General features: G+C 44.4%; 1 protein-coding gene across 30 annotated transcripts in view; it reads left to right on the top strand.

The window, feature by feature from the left end:
• ANK2 (ankyrin 2) overlaps positions 1-27,756 on the top strand; it is a 1,645,279-nt gene that overhangs the window by 627,586 nt on the left and 989,937 nt on the right. For 28 of the 30 annotated variants that reach the window (XM_069630993.1, XM_069630984.1, XM_069630995.1 and 25 more), the window contains one exon: positions 21,920-21,982. The exons of the other annotated variants lie outside the window; for them this stretch is intronic. In XM_069630993.1, coding sequence (XP_069487094.1) covers positions 21,920-21,982 — 63 coding nt within the window. The remainder of the gene's footprint in view (positions 1-21,919; positions 21,983-27,756) is intronic. 30 annotated transcript variants of the gene reach the window in all.

The following is a 27,756-nucleotide window of genomic DNA, read 5'->3' on the forward strand; positions in this document are numbered from 1 at the left end:
CGTTGGCTTGTGTGAATAGAGGAACCGTACTCAGCAGATGCACTTTTCCATCTGCTCCTCTAAGTGAACGACCATGATTTTGTACCTGCAGGTTATTGTTGGCTTGGGTGAGTAGAAGAACAGTACTCAGCAGACGCTCTTATCCATCGGCTCCTAGGTGAACCACCATTATGTTGTACCTGCGGTTATCGTAGCGCAATGGGATCCTTTTAGTGAACACTTACGTTGCCACTGAGGACTGCCAGGAACTTTAGACGTCAATGCATTCGGTCTCCCATCCCAGCAGAACAGTATCTGGGTGTCTTCAGCAAACAAATACAATCTGAACCCAAACATTCAGTCATTAATACCAAGGGAGAGATATGTACATTTAAAAAGTAACTCGATAAAGGCAATTGTTGCAGCACCCTAAAAAGCACTGTACATTGGCATGGGTGAACAGAGGTAAAGCCACATATTGCTTGGGGTCCCACACGAACCGCTGCAGCTATTTTAGAAAGGTGAATCACCTTCATACGGCGAGTGACTTCATGACTTAAAACTGTCACATACTCCGTGAGCACGTTTTAAATGGGAATATTTTTATTTATTGATTTAATGTGCTACCGTTTCAAAGAAACTTTTAACATAAAATATATTAATACAATCAATACATACATAAAAACCATACACTAAACGACATGTTTCTTTAAAAACTAAATGGCAATAGGAACATCTACTATTACAGCTATTAGATGGGTTTGATCGAAAAAAAAAACGGACCGTAATGCTGTTTTGATCGAATTGGGTGTTACAGTTTTGTTCGAATACAAAAATACTGAACATGAGGAGTGGGGGCTGCAAGGTTGTCCCCGGCTCCCCATGTTCAGTATTTGGGGGTTTTGAGGATGCAGGGATGACCCCCGCTTCCTTACCAACATTGAATGATCACAATGGGGGGGCCGAGCAATAACACTGCAGGAAGTTCAACCGCAAACAAAATGAGAGCAAACTAACAACCCCGATCTGTTAGAAGTGGTGGCATCCAGTCGGTTAGGTTGACCAGATTTTCTAAAAAAAAAACGGACGGGCCATGGAAATAGAAGTAGGACTAAAGAAAATACACATACGACTTTAGTCCTCCTTCTGTTTCGTTGGCCCGTTGCGGTGGGCAGGGAGTGGATGTGCACACAGGCACACTCCTCTGATTGGAGGAGAGCACCGGGGAGGGGAAGGGGGAGGAAATGGGGGCGTGAAAAGCATTTCACGCCCCCTATTCGCAGAGGAAGAGTTGGGCCCGGGAAAAACGCCAAAAAAAGGTCCGTAGTCAAAACCCCGGATGGGGTTTATTAACTAAAAAAACTCCCGGGACCCGCGGACGTCGGGTGATTTCCCCGGACTGTCCGGGGAAAACCCGGACGTCTGGTCACCCTACTATACCTACAATCTTCTCTATCGCATGTGATCTTCTTGTTCAAAGAGTCCTATTTCAGTTTTTGGTGTTGACGTTACCAAAACCTGAAATGTGACCTGGCTTCTTGAGTATAATATTTAGAACATGGCCTTATCCAAATAGAACGACCACAGGCCCCACTCAAGTATCCGGTGCCACGCTGCACACCAAAGGAGGCACATGCATGAGAAATTTCTGTCTCTGGGTGGTAGTTGGTGACATTGTATTGTATACTCTGAAATTATCACGAATCTGAGTTATGGATTGGTGATTGAAAAATATCTTTATGCCTTTTAAGTGTCATGATTTCCTCTATTGGTAGTCATACCCAATGGATTTGTGTTGCCAATTTTCTTCTTGATCCAGTCATAAGATTTGAAGTCGCAACCTGCAGATGTTTAGGCTACAACTCCAAAGATCCCCACCATTGACTATGCTGGTTACGGCTGATTGGAGGTGTTGCTTGTTGTGATTAACTTTGCATTCATCTGGTGCAAGTGACTAGAATCTTGAGATGGAATGCAGGGCTTAGAATGTTTATCTATGAGTGAGTCCCAGGTTTGTTAGTTGCAAGGATGTAAGCCCTGAGAGAGGATGCCGGTGGGTGTCCTATGTCCCCTTTTACTTACCTGACTCTAAGAACTGTATTTGGTGTACCTAAACTTAAGTAAATAAGTTAACAGTTCACTGGAGTGTCAGAGTAATTTGTGGCCAAACCCTGAACTCAACATTGCTCCAAACATCTGGAGAGGCAAAGGGATAATCCACGTGCTGTAGAATTCAGCCCTTCAAACGAGAAAGGATTGGCTGATCTTCAGCATTCCCAGATGAACCTGTTGGTGCCACAATATAGTGCAAATCTTCTGTTGTGTGGACAATGAAGAGTAAGCTCTTCATTGTCCACCCCCGAATCCCGATCATCGTCTTTCTCTATTTCTCCACATACAATAGACATGACCCCATATGTTATGTTCCCTTGTAAAACTACAGAAAATACTAACTCTTGTTGGCATGGTCTCCTAAGTTATTACTGAACACTTCCGGCTTGAGAAAAGGGGATATCCATGATTTGACTGAATTCCCCAGTTTCGAATTTGAAATTGCCGAATACGGCAATGCCGAATTCGAAATGCGAGACTCGGTCAAATACTGATCCCTCACCTATCCCGTACTAACCTGTTGGGCGGCACATCTCGTTGTGTGCCACTGATGCTCCAACCCTCTGCGACGCCGGTTCCCTACACTTACGTGGATGGGAACTGGCGCCACAGGGTCCCTTTCTTTTTTTTTCTTCTTGAATGCCTCCGATAACATTGTAGTGAACAAGTGTGCAGGGGACACCCCTGCAATCCCTGCTCCCTTGTTCACTATAATGGCACCGAATGGGAGATTTGTTTGACATTTTTGGCTGTTCAAAAATGTTCGTTCAGCCCAAATTCAAACAAGCTCCCATTCGCGGTTTTAAATTCGAAATTTTGTACGGATACCGAGAAAAGTTGGGCAATGCGTTGATTGTCCCTGAAAGCAGTGTGCGTGTTTATTCCACGGTTGGGCAGCGGTGCGTAGGAACGGTAGCATGTTCTTTTCAGCCGACTTGAATCACTGGAGCCACATTAGACCAGCTCATAGATAATTCAGAAGCTGGGTCCCATGGAGTGAGACGCCAGAGAAAGTCTGCACGCTGTTTATGCATGTCTTGGACGCATTTCCAGAGAACAAGCTGTACTGGCAGGGTCAGGGGCCATCTGTTCCAGCTGCTGTATGTGCATGCAGCACCCCCACTAAAGTTGTGACAGGCCAACACACAAGTAGTTCGGGGAGGTGGGCAGAACTGGTTCTGGAGGATGCATCCCTTCCAAATCATGAGGCAACATGTTAAGTAAAGTAATTTCAAAATGGCGGAAACACAGCAAGCCTTGTTTCTGTGAAGTCAAACCATTTGATGTATCAAAAACAACAAAAAAGAAAGTATGTGAGCCTTTGAATGCTTTGTTATGATATGATATATGATATGGCATTTGTAACGCACCTATACACAAGTCTTTCTAGGCGCGAAACGCTAGCTGATAACGTTCCTTGGCAGGCATTGCAGCCAACAAGGGTAGTTCTAACCCAGAGTTAGCCAACCTTTTACACTCCAGATGCTTTAAGCAACATCTCCCATGAGCCTCAGCCAGCATATTAAGAGGTGTTGCATCATGGGAGGTCTCTTCCAAACCTCTGGAGGGTGACAGTTTGGTTAACCCTGTTAACATCTAACCCTAACATGATATAGGTTATGTTGTGCACTATGCTTTTATACTCTGACGATTCACCACTGCAATAATTCAATAATTATAAGTTCCAAGCCTTTTCTGTGGCATATTTTTCCCCTGCCTGGAGAAGACAGACTTTAGCATGCTGGCAAGTAGAGCAATAATACAAGTAAAGTAAAAAGGAGGGAAAGTGGAGAAGAAGGTATGTTACATATATTTTAGGACTAACCTTCAGGACTCCAGGTAGTGGCCCCACACACCCTGGTTAGTTAGATAAACGTTTACAGAAAAGTAGTAGAGTCAAGTTCAGACTGAAAGTGATATGCAGCCTAATTTTTCTCTGGTAGTGCTTTGTTTTAAAAATGTATTTTATTTGATACATATTAGTCTCAAACAAAGTATAAAATGTACGATATAAGAAGAAAAGATGTTTACAATTGTAACTACTAATCATAATACTGTAAATAATACAAGTGTTACCCTTTTGTCATCCCTACAAATTGACAAACCCCAAGGGTGTTATTACAAAATGTTCCCACAATATGGCTGATGTATTTACAAGTCTACAATGCATCGTTTGTACCTAACTAATGGTACATATTATGCATCATCATAAATTCAGAAAATCTTCCAACATGTTTCTGTCAATTAAATCAACAATGACATTCATCAGGGAAAATATTAGTGCTGTAGATTCCATGTGTTAAGCAATTAAGTGATAGCATTCAATGCTCATAATCTGTCTGGGTTGATGGTCATTTACTACTGTGGTCATTTTAGTTCATATTTGCAGGATGTTATGATACAAAAATAATGTTCCTCTTTCCATTGATACACTCAATAGTTTCTTAATTAAAGGAAGGGCTTCTTTAGGACTACTCTTGGTATGACAGACACATTGAAGTATGAGTGGCAGGTCTCTTTGCTGTGGCTCTAACATAGGACCAATGGTATCCAGACCATTGCTTATCATCAATGTGTTATGTTTATCCACGTAGTTTGGCAATGTTTATTTTAGATATCTGCTCTTTAGGTCTCTTTCCATTTCAAGATGACCACCGATTGCACAGGCCCTTTTTAGTTTATTTGATTTTTCTGATGGTCCATTCAAATGATCTGTTTTTCAAGGCTCACGCCAGAGCCCTGTTGAAACATTCCCAGACCAGCACAAGCCAAATTTGTCCTCCTGCGTTCTTTGAATTGAATACTGAGTGTGGACAGTGAGGCAGTGATTTATCATTGAGTTGCTGCTCTGTGTACTCGTTGATGGAACTATTGCGTTCTGCTTATTGGATGCTGAGCGCAGGTGGGGAAGTTATCCACCTTCTAACTGCCATGCCGTGCTTTAGTTTACATCACGGTGGAGTCAAGCAAAGCATTCCCTCAGGACTAGTCCTGAGAGAAGGGGTCCTCCTCATTAATTTGGCTTTGTAACTTGTATTGATGAGGACGGACACCAGATCTGACACTGTATCTTTGGTTTGAGGTGTCTTTTCTTGGTATAACGTTCCAGGTTATATTGGGAAATCCATATGTGGGGGCTGCCATACAGACCAGTTACTGCTGATTCGAGTGCGTTCCAGAGTGGCCCTTGTGCTGGTAAACAGTTCCACATTTGTGTGTTGCCATATGAGTGCTGCATGAACAATTGCCTTTATTTATGATAATTCTTTGGTTTTAACTTCTTCCATCTATCATATGGATAATTTCTGATTTATCCCTGAGTTAAGGCAACGTATTGAACCTAAGTATAGGCAATTCAACTCAATTTTGATTATCACAATATGGGTGTTGCTTTGCACAGAGGACTGTGTAGCCTGTTTTGGGGTCTGGTATTCTGCCGGCTTGTGTGCACTTGATTGAGGGGCCACCTTCACCCACTATTCAACCATTGGGTTACAGGGATAGTTCTAGTCAGTGGCAACTATCATTGGTCAATTGCAAGCACTTGATCTTTGCTTCACAAATAGTTTTTTGCATATAAGGAATAAATATCGGAGGGCAGACAATCACCTAATGTCTTTACCTTGATTTGTATAAAGTTGTTTTTCCCTGATGAAGACATTGTAAATTGCAATTATATGTCGAAACCTGGAGATTGCTGTACTGGCTGAAAGGTGGAAATATGAGAAATTGAAACCATCCTCTTCATTTTCGGCCAAATAATGCTTGTCATTTATATATTTTTTCTTTTCTTGGTCAAAATTGTTGTGATAATTGGATTGTTGGTTTTTCATCCATGTATGATTGGAAGTGGAGAGTGTTAAGTATGGATGGTGTTGTGTTGATTGTCTTGGTTTGTATTTCATAATGATGTCAGGTTCATTGATCATTACTGTCTGTTTCTGATTTAGGGTTGTCTGTCTATATATGATTTAGACTTTTTATATGGAATAATTAAAGGAATGTGTTTTTATAAATAATATCTTCTGGGTCTATTTTTGAATACACAAAAAAGTATGTAAAGAGTCACAATAAAAATGATGTGATATTTTCTTTAAATTGCTAACTTACATAATAGCAACTATATTTAAATGTGTCAATGGAAATACCTGCTGGCGAGATTTTCTCAGGTCTCTTCCAAAGCTATGTGGCACGTTTTGTGTAGTTATAGAGTTAGACCATTTTCTCCTCAGTGGTGTAACTCTATTAGGGGAAGAATACAGTAATTCTATATGGTCCAAATATATAGCCTGATAATATTCTAATTAATTATATGCTGTGTGTAGCATTATGTAGATTTCTATGAATTTATAAATGTAACAGACTTACCGCTATTGTTTTGTAATATGACCCTGGGATGTCAGGCCGGGTTTGGAGATGCCAAAACTTCCACGTTGAGATCGCCATTTTTATACTTGCGAGATAATTGATTAAATGATGCCATTACGTAAAAGTCATGCAATTACGTATTAGTATTATCTTAGCATGTCAAAAGTGTTTTTTTAAACTCGATCATTCGTAATAGTTAAATTGGTGCGACTGAAACAACAGTACACGAGGTGAAAGTATTAAATAATAAAATCAACCACATTAGCTTATGTGTAATTACTTCACAGGAAGAATAAGAAATGACAACAAATTAATGGCATTCAAAAGGTTAACATCGCTACAAATAGCGATACCCCTTTGTTTGGTAATCATTTTCAGCGAAGTAAAATATTGTTGATTCACTATTAAAGAATTAACCGAGGCTGCCATCCTCCGGGTTATTTGATTCGTGTAGACCAATTTTGGAGCTCCAATTGTATTATTACGAATTGAAGATTTTCTTTGGGGTCTCATTGTCCCTGGATCATCCTTAAAATAGGGTAATACAAAGAAAAAGTTCTATTTTTGAAAAATGCTCATGGGAATTCACCTGAGTGCTTTCAAAACTGTACTCCCTATACAATATGTCAAGTGGAAGAGACAGTAAGAGTTATGTACTTTGCTATATTGTAATGTTATGCCATTCAATGTGTTCATTAAGACTGTATGTGTGACTATTGCTCATGGAGATGAATTTCTATTCCAATTTTACTCGCTTGTTATTTACAACATTTTGTTTTTTGCATCGTACTTGGCTATTACTCCACATATAGCAGACATGGCCCCATATTTGTCCTAGTAAAGGTACAGAAAATGCTCCCTCTTGTTGGCATTTCTTAAGGCTGATGTCACAAAGGATGCTCTTCTGAGGAATTACTCAACCCTTCCAGCTTGAGAAAAGGTGAGAAATGCATTGATGGTTCCTGAAAGCAGTGTGCGTGTTTATTCCACCATTGGGCAGCACTGCGAAGGAACTGAAGCATGTTGTCTTCAGCCAACTTGCACCACTGGAGCCGCATTAGACCAGCTCATTGATAATTCAGAAGCTGGGCCCGTGGAGTGAAAGGCCAGAGAAAGGCTGCACGCTGTGTATGTATGCCTCTTGGGTGCATTTGCAGAGAACGAGCTGTACTGGCAGGTTCTGGGGGCGTTTGTCGTGCTGCTGTACGTGCATGCGCACTCCCACTGAAGTTGTGACAAGCCGACACAAAAGTGGTTCAGGGATGTGGGTAGGGCTGGTTCCGGAGGTTTCGTCCCTTCTAAATCATGGGAAAACATGTTTTTCTAAATGGTGGAAACACAGCAAGCCTTGTTTCGCCAAAGTAAAAGCATTTGCTGTATCAAAAATAACTAAGAAGAACATATGTGAGCCATCGAATGTTTTGTTAGCTTCCTTGACAGGTATTGCGGTCAACCAGGGTAGTTCTAACCCAGAGGTAGCCATCCTGTTACCCTCCAGAGGGTTTAGCCAACATCCCCTAACAGCTAGCATGTTAAGTTGTGTTGCATTATGGGAGATCTAGGCCAAACCTATGGAGGGTGACATTTTGGTTTACCCTGTTAACATCTAACCCTTAGCATAATACACGTTATGTTATGCACTATGCTTTTGAACCGTGGCGATTCACCACCGCAATCGTTGTCAAGTGCCAGTCCTTGTCTGTGTTGTATTGTCCCCCCGCGTGGAGAAACCAGGCCTTAGCCTGCTGGGAAGGAGGGCAAGAATACAAGTAAAGTAAGAGGGAGGGAAAGTGCTGAAAGAGGTATGTTACATATATTTCACACATGTACAACAATGCATGAAAAGGTCACAGCAGAAATCAAAAACAAAGTGTTTGAACAGTTCCCAAGTGACATACACATTTTATGAATATTTTTACTTCACAATACACAGGTTATATTAATTTTATTATCCTTTTCCTTTATTTACCTGTTCTCGTGGTTGCTTGCAAGTATGGTTATTGCCTCTGAAACTTCAAGTTGTGATCTCTGACACTGAGTATGCATGAGTCGCTAGGCTCCATTGCCTGCCAAGATGGCTGCCATTGTCCTGCTGCATCTCCTGATAGGCTGAAGTAACAGGGCTCATGGGATCATCGGTGCCTCCTCTGTTTCTCATTCCCCAAAATGGCTCGTTGGATGTCACGGAGTCCATGTTGTGTTGATTTGGGTTTCCAGTGCCATGCTGTGCACTCCTCTCACTGTGCTCCCTAAATCAGCAATGGGTCATCGACAAGACAATGGAAGCTGGCAGTATATCCACTGCTGGTGGCACCCTTGCCCCTCCTCCCCCACCATTGGTTGAGTGACCTGCCGTCCTACAATAGGGTGACCCGATTTCCAAAACGAAAAACCGGACGACCAACAACATAAAAGAGGGACTACCCCATCGCAGCCCACCAATTACTGCCCCTCCCCAACACGCCCCCACAACCACCACCCAATCATATTTCTAGCACTTCTCCTTTCTAGGAACTGTATATGATCTCATTTGTGCAATTTTGTCTGTGAATCTTGGCATGTTAATTCAAAACAGGCGTTTGCTCTGATTGACATAACATAGCTTGCTGTAAACTCACTTCCAAGCCAGTCTCTGTGGCACAGTCAGTAAGTGTTGTGATTTGTACTTGTTAGGTTGGGGGTTCGAGCCAATCCTCCAACTTCAAAGGTCTGAAAGTGTTGTGAAATAAAATAACAATTTTAATTGCCGTAGCCACCCAACACTGCAAACCCCGGACGGGGTTTCTAAAATGAAAACCACCCAACCCTGCAAACCCCGGACGGGGTTTCTAAAATGAAAAATCTCCCGGGACCCTGGGACGGAGGGTGATTTCCCTGGACTGTCCCGGGAAAACCGGGACGTCTGGTCACCCTATCCTACAGCCGCCACATGAGCTAACCAATACCCATTTGGATAAGGAAACGTATGGGGGTAATTTCTCAGTTTTCAAAAGATGGAGGGTTGGGTGGAAAGCAAAATGAGGTGTCCACTCTCCTGCCCGAAGGTTACAACAATCACTGCGACTGACACTCCCCACAACCCCTCGGTACCAACTTTTCCCACTCTTAATATTATTTCCATAACGCAAATACATAGGGCTGTGAGTCACGCGTACGGCTGACACCAGTTCGCGTCACAGTTACTGATAACTGCATTTATGTGCAGGCAATCCCCGCCCTGAGCATTCATTGTGTCGCTGGAGAAGACCGTTATTAGCAGCAATAGGAACTGCGCATTAGGGGTGAGTCACGGTGGATGCGGTGGCGGGATTAGAGGAATTCCTAAAATACCCACGTTTCCCCGCGCTTTATTTGATCCGCCTGCCACAGAGGGCGCTCTTTATGTTTATGACTTTGAGGAGTCCAATTTGTACAATCCTTTCTACAGACTGCGTGCTGAAATTGTGGCGAGGTTTTACCTGTGGGACATCAACGTAGCATGTAAACATATAGCCATGTTACTTCATGGAGCCATATGCTGGCCAACAGGGCAGTTTCTAGCCAACTTGGTGCCCAGGGCGAAACAACAAAATGCGCCCCCGGCCTGGGAACTGTCACACATCACTCCCAGACTACACTTCTGTTGTGTGACGAAACCCCTCCTCAGTACGAATAAATAATTGCTATAAAAATTAAGGTGGTTTCATTACATTGTCATTCAAGTACTTTACAGAAGAATTCTAATGTGAAAATTAGAGTGACCAGATAAAAAAAAAAAGAAAACGGACGTGCCATTGACAAAGAAGTAGGACTAAAGTAAATGCACATATAACTTTAGTCCTACTTCTATGTCGCTGGCCCGTTACGGGAGGCGGAGAGGGGGTGTGCTAACATTAACACTCCTCTTATTGGAGGAGAGCGCCAGGGAGGGCAAGGGGGAGGAAATGGGGGGGGCCTGAAAAGCATTTCACGCCCCCATTCGTGCAGGAAGAGGTGCGCCGGGACCCGATTTCGGGATTCCGAAATCGGCTCCCGGCAAAAAAAGGCACCATGACCAAAACCCTGGACGGGGTTTATAAACTAAAAAAACTCTTGGGACCCCGGGACGTCCGGTGATTTCCCCGGACTGTCCCGGGAAAACCCGGACGTCTGGTCACCCTAGTGAAAATACAGCTTTTGCTGCCCATGTAAAAGTGTTTTTCTGTCACCTGCTCTTAGGGAAGGCCTTGCCTCAATGCAGTTTCAAATTGTCCGTACTGGCACACTGTGGTTGAACAACCTACTGGGGTCTGAGGGTCCACTGACTTGGCTGTGTGCTGCATGAGTTTTGTTCATACCACCTCAATCGCAAGGGGCAATACTAGACTAACCACATGAATTATTTTCTGATAGAAGGTTATCATTCCAAGATGGACAGTCTGGTACTCTCCGTTTGTACTCGTTCAAAATACCTCTCTGTGAGTGGGACAGGGTACAAATAGAACCAATGAAGAGTCATGTATGCTTTGCATTAAATCACAGCATTTCAGGACTATAACAGTGATCAGAGATCTGTGATAAAACAATCGTGTGTGTGAATCTCTACATTAATAACTGATGCATGGCTTGGTGCTCACATCATGGTTCACGATACTCACCCTAACATTAAAATGTGTGTAACCATGAACATACATGCTCATTTGGACAGCTTACGTTTTTGGATGTGTGTATAAAATGCTTGCAACATCAGCCACTCAAATGGGGTACAAAGGCTCTTTTGCTTCTTGTTTCAGAAGAATTTTAGAGGAGGAAGAGCTGGGTCTCAGTGTGGGCATGCCCAACCCCAATACAGGAACATCTTTAGGGAATTATATCTACAGAATGGGGCAGGATACAGCACGAGATAGACCCAATAAACAATGCACAGAAAGGCTACACAGAAAAGATTGTACCTCTTTCAAACTTTAGTCTGACCAGCTGACAAAGCATTTTAAACAAAACCAGCTTCTGATGCATGGTAAAGCGTCCACAGTTTCTCAGCCACTGCCTCCTCACTGTTACACAGGCCTCAAGGGTTATTTCAGCAAATAAGAGCACCCCCATGCTTTATCTAACAGAGCTGTCATTAGCATATCTTATTAGTGCTGGCCTGCAGCTGGTGAAAATCATGGTGTGGCAGTGTAGAACGGGCGTTTGGCCTAGTGGATTTACAATTTGAGCCAACTTCTATGATTGCTTTATATGTTTAATTGTGGGCACAGTATGGCATCCTCGTTATAGCCACATACACAAAACATTCCAGTGTGCTCTTGTATGGGCATTGGGCACATCAGACAAAACAGGTATATGTTCTGTTACATAAGGGAGCACCACATAGCTGCCATTAACCAACAGGGTGGTGACTTGTGCAGTGCACAAATCTTTGTCACATACATATCACTGCATTGATTTGCCATGGACTACGGTGGCACACAATGAACTTTACTTTCCTAATCAAGGTCCCAAGTGACATTGAGTTGCCATCTGGAGTACACTGCTAGGCAGTGGCTGGCTTGTTTAGACAAAAGACATTTGATGCTGAGCAGATGCATTAAGTCCATGCCCCAAGGCAGCCATCAGAATACTTAAGCAAGAAAATTAGCGTTAACCTTCCCAGGGATGTGCTATATGTAACTAAAAAGTGATATCTTTTTTTAAAAAAACGTTTTGGTGTGCCTAATAAAGAGACATGAAAGTAAAGAAAATAGTTTAAAACTTTCTGTGTGGCATTTTAATTCTCTTTGAAGAATGCATACGTTTGGTCAGCTAACTGATACTTGTGCTGGCCCGGTGAATTAAAATGCCCCATGTTCAGGAATTAACACTGAAATGTTAAGCACATACTGTGTAAAAACAATGGTTTGTTAATGACCCATCACTTATAAATTTCCCCCTTTGAAAGGCTGTCAGCACAAATAATGAGGAGCACGGGGTGTGTGACTCTCATGGTGCGTTTGGAATATTTATACCTTTTGTTTGCATATTCCGAAAGCATCACAGTCATTCACAAGTCTGCAGAGAGCAGCCAGCCGAAAAAAACACAGAGAAGCAATAATCGGCACAGCATGCTGCTTAATCTGTTGTCCAGCAAGCTCAGTAGCAGCTTTCTGGGTGGTCCCCTTACTGCGCCCTCCTAATGAGCTATTTAGCTCTGCACCCCGGGCCTCTGCCCGGGCCAAGAAACGGGGCTGCTGGCCAGTTGCAACCTGCTCCAATGCACAGTTACAGCCCTGATAGTTAGCTACTGTACAGGGGTAAAATAGCGATACACACGTAGAAGGGCTACAAAGGAGTAATAGAGTGTGTGTATGATGTGCATTAGCTCCCTGAAGGGGGGCACCAGCCAATCAGGAGGCTTGGAATGTAGAATGTACTGTATGGCACAAGCTCCCGTTCCAAGCTGCTTGGGCAGCCATCGCCCCTTTCTCCGCTCCCCCTTCCCCTTCACCATAGAACACGTGTAGTTTCCTACACAGGTGCTAATGGTCTTTTTTTTTTAAAGAAGTAAAGTACGTTTCCTGCACAGCCCGCGCCGGCAGTGCTGCTGTCCCCTCAGTCTGTTTTCCATGCTGAAGACGTCAAAGTCATCAACATGGAAAACCGACTGGTGCATTGAGCAGACTAGGCTGCGCAGGAAAGGAAAGTTTCTTTTAGCACCCATGAAGGGAACTACACTGGTGTTAATGGATATATGCCCCTCAGTGGTGGGCCGACTCTGTAGGTAACAGCCCACATATGCCAAAGCAGCATGCACAGCCTGGCCAATGCTCCACTGCCTCAATGGCTGCATTCTGCCCTGATCACGCCGTCTATGTACGCGTATGCAAGCCTAGCTGGGAAGCTGTTGAGTGATGTAAACAGGGGGTGCACGCATGGGGTACACGTAAGGGTGGAGGAATATCAGAAGCGGTGGGATGGATAGGGGGGCAGCAGGTAAGGAAGGGGCATTCCCTGCAGAGAAGTAGGGTTGAGTGGAGTGATCAGCGATTGGCGAGATGCGCTTTGCAGAGTAGGGTCTTCAGGTCCTTCCTGAAGTGTAGGGCGGGGGGAGGAAGTAGTTCCAGAGACGGGGTGGATTGTTTCCTGTGTTCTTCTCTTGTAGTCCTTCCAGGATGAGAATAATGTGCACTGGAGATGGTAAGTTCCTCGGTCAAGCAGCGTGCTGTTTTGGTTGTGACTTCTTCATAGGCGAGGCAGGCTGTGCTGAGCTTGAGGCTTACTGGAATGGGGAGCCAGTGCAGCTCCTGGAGGATGTGGGTGATATGCCAGTGATGAGGCGTTCTAGGTGGCTTTCCAATGGCGTCCACCTGACAGACTGTCACTTCTGGGACCAGCTGTTGTGGGACATGGTGCACACTTGGCCATAGACCAGACGACCTTTAAAGGACAGACCTGACCGGCTTCCTGTTTACTTTGGCTTGACGCATGTGTCCTTAAAGGGTACATTTTCCTGTTTCAAAAAAGAGAGCCTGTGCGTTTTGAAGTCATCCATAAATGAATTCCATCTTAAAGATTGAATTGTGGGTCCCCCCGTCCAGTTGCAAGGTTGTATCCTTACCAACTAATGCACTCTGGGAAAAGCTCCCAAGAGTATCCAGAGGGGACCTCCTCCTGACACATCGGTGCTTAGCCGCACCTGCAAACTTTGGCAAAGTCTTGGACACAAGGGGAAGAGTGATCCCAAAGTGTGGCCCTGGGAACAGCATTCCCTTCCAGTTACTAGTGTCAGCAAAACTACTCCCTTCAGGGATAAGACTAAAATGAAGAATGTGAACATTTAGAGGCCCAAAATACTGAATTTCCAGAGCCCGAGTTTATGTGCATATATTTACGCTAAGAGGGGGTATATGTTTTTTTCTCGCAATAATCACATAGACCCTTCCCTTCACTTAGTGCAATCAATTGGAACACCTGGTGAGAAAATCCATACATGAGCACATAACAGGATACAAAAATACAAGACCCGCCCTCTCCTTTGTTCCTTTCTAGAATCCAAGGAACAGACCAACACTGTGCTCCATATTTTCGGTGGTAAAAGGCTGGAGAAAGCCCAGGCGTGCTCACTTGTATCAGTTACATTGCAACATGGAGGGCGCATCAGTGTTCTCTCTGCTTGTTGCCTGGCTCCACAGTTGAAACCACCCTGGCGATGTTCTGCTTTGCTGGCACCCTCAGTAGGCCCTTAGTGCCCGCCGCCGCAGTATGTAAGGATCCAAACATACTGGCACCCGGTCGGAAATCTCCAGGTCCAAGCCACATTACTCAGAAGGGGCAAAAGGCAGTCGTCTACACCCGCCCACCACTAATGACCATGAAAGACATATGCCTATACTTAGTTTGTTCTCAGCAATTCATGGGGTGAACCTCGGGGTAATACTTTTCTGCGCTTGGTCGAGGATACCGGTGTTAGGGAAAGCTTCATAAATAAGTAAATAGCACTTTAGATTCTAGATAATGGACACTTTCCGGTTCCGGATCAATAGTTAGGAATAGAATAAAGTGCAGGGCCTAGAAGAATGGACGCTACCTTTTTTGCCAGAGCGCAACTCCCACAAAATGACTTCCATAATTGCGCTGAAAAGTGCTTAGGCGGTCCTTCCTCTAATGGCGGATTTGTAAAAACATGGCGGCTCTTGATGCAGTCGCAATCGCTGCGCTGTCTGCAGTTTCTACCTCTCGCCGGCTCCATATTTCCCTTACCTCCATTCAGCATCGGGGGCGCTACGTATGTACGGACCAGGGAACCCCTGCAGGAGGCATCATACATGGTTGTCGGTTGTTTCCTCCTTATTCCAATTCCTCCTTGCTGATGTCCACCCCCCTTCCTGGGAGCCAAATGGATTCTTCTCCTCAGACAGAGGCTGGAATAGCGGCATCCTTCTTGCAAACATCCCAAGCTGATTTTCTATGTATTATGTATCCTTTCACTATTATTTTAAAGGGCTGGACTCTTCACTGTAGAGTTGGGTTTGGGTGTGTTTGCCACTTCTTTTATTTTAGTTTCTGTAGAACACAAGGGGCTGTATAACATTCAAAGGAGTTTGCCCTAGATGGTGGCAGGAACGCATTTTGCGCCACCTCATGCGGCATAACTCTTTGGGCATCCTGGAATTGTGAACTGTGTACTTGGTGCATTGCATATGCTCTGCAGAGCGTGGCTTTTATTAGCATGGGGTGAATCCCATCTCAATGAATCCCACGTATTCCCTACACAGCGGCACAGCATATCATCCGCAGCATATTGCCCATTGTCTGTCCCTCATATCCGCCACCCAACAATGGTGCGCATTTGAACACCACCCAACAGGCGGCCTTAAAAGACATGTCCTCATGAATCTGACTTTTTAGCCGTGTAAGAAAAAGAACTTTATTTGAAAGCTAATTTTCAACCACAAAGATGGGTTCCTAGTTTAAAAGTCTGAGGCACTCTAATGTCCATATCTGCTTAAATCTGTTAAACCTATTATTTCTCTTTCAAGCAATAAACTCCCCATAACACGACTGAATCCCAAATCTTACACTGCCATTCACTTTAGTTCATATTAGAGCATAAGGATGGGGGACAGATGAGCCAGGGTGCCAGGGTGCTTGCCCATGTGCACTAGACACCCATTTGGACATCTCATTCTTTTTCTCATTCAAAACATGTGTCTCATCACCATGGATCAGCCCAATTTCTTTTTCAAATTTCCCAGAGATGAGGCTTACGCATTTGTACGGGGCGCAGTCTGTCATTGCGCCACGCTGTCTTCTCATCAGTCACTTAGGGTCCTCATGCCTGCACATGCATGCACTGACCACAGCACATGGCTCAAAGTAGAATCATATGCCCTCAAACATGTGCCATTTCCAAGTTGTTGATGGACTAGAGGTCAGAGTTCTCCCCTTGGAACCGGGCCGCTGGATGAGCAATGACTACGATCCTCCCCACCAGTGATCTCACAGCAATCCTTCCCCTCCACCACAGTCATTATTTGTGCACTATAGAGATCTTCAAAGTGAATTGCTTAGTATGGGCTTAGTAATTGCTCAGTATTCCAGCACCGTGCCACTCACTAAATGCTATCTTTTGTTATTATGAACACTAAGCAGTAGATACTTTAAACATGACGCACAGATTCGGGCTGGGTGTTGGCAGTCTAAGAGACCTGGGTGAGGCTCTAGAATGCCATCGCAGCCTAAACCCACCCATTTGATTAGCTCAATCTTTTCCCAGCAACTAACGCTAGCAGGGAAACTGGCAAACTGAGGCACTATAGCCACCTGTGAAAGGCCCCGCCCTCCATCCCACGGATGCCCTCTCCTAGAGAGTAGGGAAGATTATTGATCATTGTAATTTATGAAAATACATATGATTAAGTTGCCAACTAGTGATCCCTATTGTGCAAAAAGAAAACTACAAATGTCTAGGGGTTCAGGGAATGACATGTTTTGAATAAGGTGGCTTCATCTATTGTACTTTTTTGTGCATAGAAAATTGTGTGAACATTGCATTTTTTGACACAATGTTGTACTTTTGGTTATTTGCACAGATACAATGCTGTGGGAGATGATGTTCGCTCTCGCTAAGACAACATATGCTATTTTCTTGCTTTCCTCTTTACCTTTTCTTGCTTTCCTCTTTACCTTTTCTTGTTTTCCTCCTTACCTTTTCTTGCTTTCCTCTTTACCTTTTCTTGTTTTCCTCCTTACCTTTTCTTGCTTTCCTCTTTACCTTTTCTTGCTTTCCTCCTTATCTTTCTTGCTTTCCTCTTTACCTTTTCTTGTTTTCCTCCTTACCTTTTCTTGCTTTCATCTTTACCTTTTCTTGCTTTCCTTCTTACCTTTTCTTGCTTTCCTCTTTACCTTTTCTTGTTTTCCTCCTTACCTTTTCTTGCTTTCATCTTTACCTTTTCTTGCTTTCCTCCTTACCTTTTCTTGCTTTCCTCTTTACCTTTTCTTGTTTTCCTCCTTACCTTTTCTTGCTTTCCTCTTTACCTTTTCTTTCTTTCCTCCTTACCTTTTCTTGCTTTCATCTTTACCTTTTCTTGTTTTCCTCCTTACCTTTTCTTGCTTTCCTCTTTACCTTTTCTTGTTTTCCTCCTTACCTTTTCTTGCTTTCCTCCTTACCTTTTCTTGCTTTCCTCTTTACCTTTTCTTGTTTTCCTCCTTACCTTTTCTTGCTTTCATCTTTACCTTTTCTTGCTTTCCTCCTTACCTTTTCTTGCTTTCCTCTTTACCTTTTCTTGTTTTCCTCCTTACCTTTTTTGGCTTTCCTCTTTACCTTTTCTTTCTTTCCTCCTTACCTTTTCTTGCTTTCCTCTTTACCCTTTCTTGTTTTCCTCCTTACCTTTTCTTGCTTTCCTCTTTACCTTTTCAAATGACTTTTATGTTGAAAAAGAACATTTCAAATCGACCTAAAGAAACTAGCATGGTGGTCTCTGCGCAGCAAAAGTTCCATGTTGATGTGATGGCAAGCATTATATGTATCCCAGTTCAAACCCCTTACTGGTATGAAGGCATTACTGTGCATAAAAAGTAGAAATAGCCAAAGCAGCCAGGAGAGGGCCTTTGTCACAGCAACATGTGCATATAGCGAGTGTTCACTGACAGCTGTGCTTAACCACACCCACTTGGCATGTGTCCACTTTGCACAAAAGAATAACGGACACAACGCAGACCACTGGCAGAGGGGTGTGCACCCAGCTCCATTCTTGCCCCCCTTGCATGTAGCAGACGCCGTATTTCATATCTTTTGGAGGTGTTTGTACTCGGCCAATTTGTTTAAAAAGTAATCTTTCGGATTTCAAACAACGTGTTTTAATTGTAGGCTATTTTCGGTCGTACGAGTTTACATTTTAAAATGTTTTTAACGTTACAAAAACAGTGTTGGTGGGGTTCGGATCAGCTTTCAATGTGTCTTCCTTTTCCAGTGCGTCTGTACACCCCGATACACACTACCAATGCACTGTTTATAAATCACATACAAGTATATATGTAAGCTTAAGCACAGCACTGTTTCCCACCCTCTGTCAGGGGTGCCATTCAGTGACCATTGCACAACACATAAACAAAACGGTGTGTTTTAACTTTAGGCCATTGTAGGTCGTAAGATTTTTTTTTTAAAAAACGTTGCAAAATGTCCAAAAAAAAGCAAGTGCGTGCTGGTTAGCATTAATAATGCTAATTGTTTGGTATGAGTAAACCTAGCGCATGGGCAGTGCGATTTGCATCTAGTTTCACATGGAGAGAGAGAAGAGGTGTTGTTAATTATCTTCTAGATGCATTCACAATGGGGGAAGCAGAAATACACCGGTTGTGGTGGCTTGCTGAGATGCAGGCTATCATATCACGGCAAAGAGCACACTGCGTGTCAGCAGATATTGCACATGCCGATGACTGGAACTGTACAGTGCTTTTGCGTGTCTCCTTTACGTCAGCACGCAGCTGTTTAAATGTCTACTGTTGTGTCTTACAGTGTGCACATGTAGCTCATTTACAGACACGCTTAATCTTTTTGTTCGATTAAGGAGTAGACAGAGAGTTGAATGACTTCGCCAAGGGTCACACAATGTGCTCAGTGGAGGAAGCCCATATGAGACCTTACCTATACGGGTTTTACAGTTAAAAATGTATACAGTAGACCGTGTCGTCTTCCAATCTGGAAGTGGTGACCAAGAACAGCCACTTGGCATCTACATATTAGAGCCGCACACTAACAAAAATAAGTGGTTGTGTGCAGCGTTAATTGGCCAGTTTTAGAGTCATGGGACCGCATTCTGAGTGTGGCGGTCTGGAAATAAGGGTGCCGGGCGCACCGTACCGGCACCCTTTCTGGACCGCCACACTCCAACTCTGCCTTCCTGGGCCGTTGCTCCCGGCAGGTCTGACCAGCCGGGCACAACTGCCCCGTAGGCAGAGTTGTCACAGAAGCACTGACACCGTTAGCAACGGAGCTGGTGCTTTCATGTCCCCATTCCCATGGAGTCCCAATGGGACTTAGACTGGGGACTTACACTTTCCACCGACTGATACCCTGTACCACCGGGACTTGTGATGTCCCGGTGGTGCCGGATATCAGGTGGCAGAAAACAGTGTTACGAGTTCGGTACAAAGTATACGTCATTGTACAGTCTATCGAATGTTCAGGTTTTCAAATGTAAGAGATTTGGAGGCTGTACCAGCTTTTCCATTCTAACAGACTTTATACATGTAAACATTACGCGATAACCACTTTTCCTGCATCTTGTTTTAATCCTGATTGGTCACGTTGGTCCAGCCAGCACAATGGGACCTATCAATGCCCAAACCGCTTGTGGCCAAATGTCCAGGTCCGCCCGGTGTTTTGTCTCCATATTCTCAAGCTTTCGTGGTCCAGGGCTCTATGGCTTTGTAGATAGGGCTGTGCCATGTGATTCACATATGTACATTCCTACATAGGCAAACCTTTTTACTTCTGCTGCACACCGGCACACGCCTGCACCACAAAAGCTGCATGTGCACATTCTAAAGCGAATCATGCGGGCACACCACTGCCCAGGTTTCTTACCCAGTTCCTGCATTGACACCAATTTTCTTGTAAAAATGTGCTCTACAATCCTATTCTAGCTCCTGGCAATTTTAGCACATGCCATGTGCCAGTGTGCAATATAATGTGAGCCTGTGATTAATCCCCTCTTTCATGGGACAACTTGAGATGCTGCCCAATGGGCTGTATATCTTTCAAGACGTAGACACGCCCTAGAGCCTGTCTGATAAAGTCATGCACTTACACATTTTTCAGCACAGACCCCTATCTTACTTGTATTCGCCAACATGCACATACGACATGTGCAGGTCTTAAAAACAGGTTTAAAGTGTTTTGCACATCAAACAAGCAAACGTGATTTCATCAGTGTTGAGGAACGACTGTGAGCAAAGCTGAGTTGTGGCCAGAATGGCACATTGGGCCCTGAGGCAATAAGGGTGGGCCTTGGCCCTCATAGCACCCCCTGTCTACGTCATTGGGGTTAGCACCTGCCGGCAATGAAGTCTGCTATTTTCCCTTTAAAACAATGCAATGTATTTCCTCGGCCCCACCTTGCATTGGCACGTGGCAGTTTGCGCACTGATGGCAGTGGTCTCGGTAAAATGGCGCTGCTTCGTGAGGTCACCACCTCCACACACAGCGGGAGGGTCCAACGTGTGACTGTCATGGGGGAATAGCACAAGACCAATGGGGTGGACTATTAACATAAGGAATAATGCACCTGGGCGCTTAGAGCACTTCATTTAACACTAAACTATTTATTTATTTATTTTTTACACTTGTATAGTGCACCAAACCCAGAGGCATCTGGGTGCTTTTTCTTAATATGGTTATGATATGATATGGCATTTGTAACGCGCCTATACACAAGTGTTTCAAGGCGGTTGGTTACAAGAGTTGCGTACATAGTGAATTGCATGCTATAATTACTCTGGTTACAATATGCACGGTACTTGAGAGCTGGTCGGTAATATGGGATAAACAAGTAATGCAGTGCAAGGCTGCCTGGTCAAATAAGGTGGATTACATAGCATAGCAGGTGGGGCAGTGAACACCATTTTCTTAGAGGAGCTTTTAATTTGATACGGTTTCCGTCAGTCGTGTATGTTGGGTACACCCTTCCACTTTCCCTTCACCTTGCCTTCCTTTCCAACCTTTCCCTATCTCTCTTTCCATTGCTCGCAACCTCTCATTTTATCATTGTGTTTATCATTTTATCTCCTTTCTATCTTTTGCTTGTTCTGTTGTATCTATTGTTCTGGTGTTGTATCGCTATATCGTTCTATTTTTCTATCTTTCCATCTATGATATTATAATTATAATTGTTCTTTTATAACGCGCTTAATACCAGAGGTATGTTTCTAAGCGGGATTCGAGCCTGTGTAAGACAAACGTGTTGCCCCTGAGCTATCCCCCCTCACCTCTATCTATCTACCTGCACACCCCCTGTTCGTCAGCCATATGCAAGGATATTGACTTTATATGGCATTATTTTGAGCCACAGAGCCCAGAGAATTCAGAATAGGATGATTTGAGCGGGTTTCATTTTGCAGCCTCGTCAATGGATTCTTTTTTTACTTAATGGCACTAATGGTTTTCCTGTTGCTATGTTGTTAGTCCTTGTGTGTGCATGTTCCCCAGCAATATTTAGAAACGCTCAGCTGTCAGGATGAGGGCCTGATCTGGTTCCTCTGGCTGGAGAGGCGGCCATCTTGGTTTTTCAAGCTCCCACTACCGGAGCCACATACTCCACAGTGAGCAACTGTGAGCTGCCTCTTCCCCATGACTAGTTCGCGTCTGATTTGCGGATCACTTCTTTGATTGGTGGAGGGATGTAATTGACAATTTGCCAGACAGCTTAATCGCCCTTGTAGTGTTAGAAATATTTATCATTTGGCGTGAGGCAGTGCATGGAATGTGACTTAGTTCTGCTTTTTTTTGCCCCTGAAAATGAAGGTTCTAGGGGAGTCAGAATCTACCACCGAAACCCCAACAATGACCAGTGATGCCCTCCAAGAGGTTAGTGAACACCTGCTCTGACTTGTTTTGCATTATACTTAAAATGTTTGCACAATCTCAGCCTGTTGGCACGTGACTTCTGTTGCTCCTCCCTGATGAAGATGGGGGGCCCACGTTAAAAAAGCGCACATTGTTTTTATGCACAAGGCGTAAATATGCGCTATGGAGCTGGGGTGGCGCTTGGAGGTAAGCATATATACTCGACAAGCTCTCTCCAAGAGAAGTCACCCATGCCTCGGTCCGCAGTGTAGAGCAGACAAGTGTATATATCCAATACAACAAAAGATGAGGACTTTCCTGGGTCTAAGCTCTCCTCCTTAATTCAGGTTATCGAAGAAAAAAAATGTCAAGGTTGCAAGGAGAGTGATTTACGGGAACCCAGGCTGATGTTCGCAAAAAGTCACGGAAGTAAAGTGTATTTTCTCACTCTCGACCAGCGCCAGCGATATTAACAAAGATACGTCACAAGTAATTGTGATTTGTCCGAATTTATTTTCAATGTGTCAGCTGACACGTGTTTCAACCTACTAAGGTTTTCTTCAGGGCTGATACATGGTCAAAATATTAAAATAATACCGATATGCTCGTCATGCTCTCTCCAACAAAAGTCACCCACATTGTCTGCAGTGTAGAGCAGATATATATATATATATATATATATATATATATATATATATATATATATATATATATATATATATTGGCCTGGGAGATCCCAGAAGCCCAGCCCCAACACTCAGGTCCCTGCATAACATTTAAAGAGAGTCTTGAAGTAAACCGATTTTTGGGGAGCCAATGTGTGGGGTGCATATTGGGCCCATTTATCCAAGTTAGCCGAAGGGCACAGGCTTTTAGCGATGCCGCTGAACACTGCCTGCAGGTATAAGGTGCCCTCCATGCATATTGTTATCATGTGTCCATAATGCCCAAAGTGTGCCCACTGCACAGTGCATGGCACAGAATAGACTATGTCATGATATGTGCCAGTATATTGTTTATGTAATAGCCCCCAGGCAGAGTGGTTGCAGAGTTGTTGTGATGTCGTCTGAAATATATTATTGTGGATAGCTTTAAAATGCATCACCTATCCTTTCTTTCTAAAATGCTGTTGTGAAAAATGGCGCATTGAAGCCTGGGAGCGGTAATGAGTTTCTCCTCTGCCATTCGCCGATTCACCCTTCCTATATCAAAAAAAGAAAGCTAGCGACAGCACATGTAGGCGGGCGCTTTGATTTGCAATTGTCTGCCTTTAGAAAAATGAGCTGCAATGCATCTTTCCAACCCATTATTGTTCTTTTTTTACAGCGTGTTTTCTTCTCTTCAGACACTCAGCACGTGTATGGAATGCGGGCGCATTCCATGTTCTGGCCGCCAGTGGGAGCCTGCATTCCATGCTCTGGCCGCCAGTGGGAGCCTGCATTCCATGCTGCTTCTTTGTACTTTTCACTCTTTCCTGCTCTCTGGCCGAGCTTGGAATGCAGGCTGGATTCTAAGCTACGCCTGTTATGTGCACACTAGGCACTGTGTAAGGGGACATAAACACGCTCAGTCTTGGGATGCCCCTGGGGAGTTCTCCCTTTGTCCACATGCATAAGCTCTAATAGTGTTAGAGCCCTTGGAATCAGGCTCTATTGTGTGTTAGGCGGCCTTCACCCTCGTTACAGTCTGTTGTCTTTGGCTCAGGACCACTAATTAGGTGGTGGTTACCTAGTACAGAATAGAGCCCTCTGCTTTGGACTCTAATGCTCATGGGTGTAATTTTAGGGGGAGACAAAGGGGTTTGCCCCTCCCCCAAAACACCAACTTTTGTGGCACACCATTTTGTCTCACTCATTTGTCAGGGGCCCCTTTCATTTAGATGTCATGTCCCCCAACATTTTCAGCAAAGTAGCATGTCAGCCAATCAGGCAGCTTAGAGGGCAAGCATTAACCTGCGATATATCTCCAGAGGTATGTGATATATGTGTACCTCTCTGTTGTTCATTCTGACTTCTTTTGTCGTCCCCACTGCCCAGGACTTGGTAGGTGGGCAAGTTGCCCTCCAGCAGCCAACTTCTTTCCAGCAGAGTGCCCTAATGCTACTGCCCCCACGGTGCCGGCTTGTCTGCTAAATTGTCTGGCAACACTCATGAATCTGCTCTGAAGCTGCGTTATCACACGGATGCGCAACCCGTGCTTGAACAAGCAGGCAGTTTTTTCGGAAGACTCTGCAGGGCTGTAGAACAGGATACTGCCAGCGAGATCTGTCCTGTAGCCGCGTTATCACATGCACAAGCAACCCATGCTTCAACAAGCAGACACTTTCAGTAGATTCAACATGGGAAACTAAATATAGAAACAGCCAAAGCCTCACATCCTTTTAAAAAAAACTCTTTTTATTGTTTTAAAAGACTAACAACAAGAGAGAGTGGTTCAAGAAAGCATCCCCCTACCCAGCCCCATAAAACACACCACAATTGCGTTTCCCCATCACCTTAGTTTACAAAACACTCCCATCACCTCGTCGAACCCCACGTATTTCTTGCGGCTGTCCAAACTGGTATATTTGTCCTGGCAACGCACAGGCATTCTTTCCTTAGGTTTAGTATGACCAATCAAAACTGCAGAGCCCAACTTTCATTATTCCTCAAAAGTGTTTCTTACTGAATCACTATAAGACATGTTTTAAATTTGAAGTTGTGTACCTTCTTATATTCCCATAATGCTCTTTGCTTTTATGCAAATTGCCAGAATTGGGTTCTATGAAGAGATACTGTATTGGATGACCTGGCCTGGGGCCATGCCCCTGGGCCCCATGGCCTCCCCGCCCATGGCCGCGCCCCTACAAAGATGAGAGGGTTTCCCCAGTAAATGTTTTCCATTTCCAGCACTGATGAGGATGTCAGTGTTTGACCTTTCATTCTCCCACTCCTCGCCTCCTTCAGCCATGTTTCCCAGGCATGCTCTTGGTCTCTTCTCTCCCACATGGCTCCCTGTTCTGTGGCTTTCCTATGCACGCTACACTGCAGACTCCTGTGGACATAGAAAGGGGACGCTCACCAGTCCTTGCCATCTGTTTCCCTTTGCTTGAATGGCCTTGGGATCTTTTGATTGATGTTCATGTTCGTTTTTCGTTCATTGTGAAAACTTTCGGGGAACTCAACACCTGGGTGGCTGCTAATAGCCTCATATGCCTCAGCTATGGACTAAGGATGTCTATAAAAAACATGAGTAAAAAAAACGAATGGCCAAAAGACCATTTTATTAACCTAAAAACAAAAATTACTGAAACTTTTTGCACTTTTCTTTTTGTTACTAATGTGGGGGAAACCCCCACAATCCTCCCACTCACCCTCTACCTTAACTAATACCCTTAGCCCACACAAAATGTAGTCATGTCTTCCTCCTTTTTTGTATTAGGTTATTTCTACGTACTAAATCTGTGTATTTGAGACTCATCAATTAACTCGAGCTCGCAGGCTTTAGGACTAAACTCATAAACAAGTTTTGGTGTGACACATGACCGTTTCACTTGAAATAAAACTCCACCCAGCCACATTTTCTCCCACATTTTCTCCCAGCTTACCTGCTTTATTTCTTTATTCAACCTGTATATTTACTCACCGCCTTGCCTATTTGCAGTGAAATAGTGTTCGTTTTCCCCTCTTTTCCCCTCCCACAACAACCTGCGCGCGCCCTCGGTAGCTTTCTTTCTCTGTCCTTCCGGCAAAAGGCAGCCATGATTCAATTGCGGAAGGCGATAGAGCTGTTTCCCGCCGCTTGCCAGACTGCTGCAAATCGCAACATAGAGAGTGATGACTGTGCTTTCAAAAGTTAAGAGAGCAATTTCATTGATGCTCTGATGGGTTCGACATGTTTTAAACGAATTTATTTTGAAAGTCTGCAGTTTGGTCGAACTGATTTCAACCCGTTTTGATGTTCTTATGGGGTCACCCTATTCTCTCACTAACCCACCCGCCCACATACACATATATGTACACAAACAGGTAATTGGCCGAATTTACCAAAAGTGCACAACCCAACTGTAGACTTTGAAAAGAAAGGGGTTACCGCCGGTTGTCAGACCAACCTCACGGCTCATATGCGTCAGATTCATGTCACATTTGGTCAAACGTGTGCCTATTGGCCCTCATGTGCCGATTCAAAGGGTCAGTTTCTAAGGTTATTAAGGATGGTAGACTCATACGAGGCCTTTTCATGAGTTAATGGGGAAGATTCTTAGTCAATCACAGGAGAACGTTTGCATATTTTGTAGTTCGGCTGGACAATTCGCAGGTGCGCGGATGGCATGGCTTGTTTAGAAGCCGTCTGCTGCAATGGCTGCCATTTAGCCTCTAAGATTCAGAATCCCTCACGTGCATGCAGCAGTCGCTTTGCTTCTTTTTAAGCAGCCCATTTGTATTGAGGTCTGTAATCGAGGCAAGCGTGAAACGCCCACTGAGAGGGGTCCATTGGACTTTCACACCTTCATGACATAGGTCTAGGGCAGTGGTCTTCAAACTTTTTTGGCCTGGGCACCCCCTGAGCAAAGTTTGGGCAGGCCGTGCCCCCCAAAAGTGCCAGATGGACAGTATGTAGAAATCGCTATGAACCTTTGCGTGCCGTCACCACACCCTACTCCCAGTACAGACCCTGGGCTCTCCCCACCCTACTACCACCACTATCCCAGTGCTGCCGCCCATTCTGCTACCACCACAGTCCCATAACACAAGCATACACACATCCACTACACATTTAAATAAAAAATAAATCGCCATAAACGTACCTCACGTGGTTGCTAAAATGCCCCGCTCCAGGTTGCTCTGCCCGTAGGCGCAGAAGCACCCCCTCGCACATACATACATGCAGTGCCCCAGCTAGCATGTCCAATGAGCTATACAAGGCTGGCAAAGCAAAACTCCCCCAGCGTTGCATGGCTCAGTGATCATGTGCGGCTGGGGAAATGAACTGTCAAAGGCAAACAGAGTTTCCCTTTGACAGTTCAGCCAGCCCAGGAGCACTCCCTCAGCTGGAAAAAGCAGCTGAGGGAGTGCTCAGTGTTTCACTGGGCTGGCTCCTCGGCTCCTCCATAATGGGTGAGGTGGCCAGTGGGTGGACGCCCCGCACCCATTATGGATGAGCCGGCAGGCTTGGACTGGCCTACAGGGCAATAGGCTGATGATCGTACCAAAAATGCAAAATGTAGTGTAGACCAGTAAATATGGGCCACTTTTTTGACCATTGTTGCTGAATAAATATTCTTTAAATATCACCATTTGTTTACATTTGAAGAAAAAACAACCCCTTGGGTACTATTCAAACAGTCTGTGACTAAACACTGGATATCCATTTGCAACTGCTGGCCATGTTTTCATTGGTGCCTAAGCCGTTGTATGGCCCAGTCTGACCATGTGAGCTGCCCCTTCTCATTTCCTCCAATCTAAAAAATTACATTTCATGTTGGGTTCTGGCGCCGCCCCTGGGAGGCGGCTGCGCCCCCCTGGGTGGGGCACGCCCCACAGTTTGAAGACCTCTGGTCTAGGGTGGCCAGATTTTGAAAATAAAAAACCGGGACAGGCCACAGACATAGAAGTAGGACTACAGCTTTAGATGTGAAGGTAGTCCTACCTCTACCTGGGTGGCCTGTCCCTTGTCATGTTGATGGCGTGTGGAGAGCGCCCGGGGTACCGAGACTTTTTTAAGTTTTAAAAATCCGTCTGGGATTTGCAGATTGGGTGGATACCATCCCGTTTTTTGGCCAAACAGATGGAAAAATCATGATATCGGGCCAAAAA

This window comes from Ambystoma mexicanum, chromosome 6q (genome assembly GCF_040938575.1).
Source record: "Ambystoma mexicanum isolate Mex_15411 chromosome 6q, UKY_AmexF1_1, whole genome shotgun sequence".
NCBI classification, from domain to species: Eukaryota; Metazoa; Chordata; class Amphibia; order Caudata; family Ambystomatidae; genus Ambystoma; species Ambystoma mexicanum.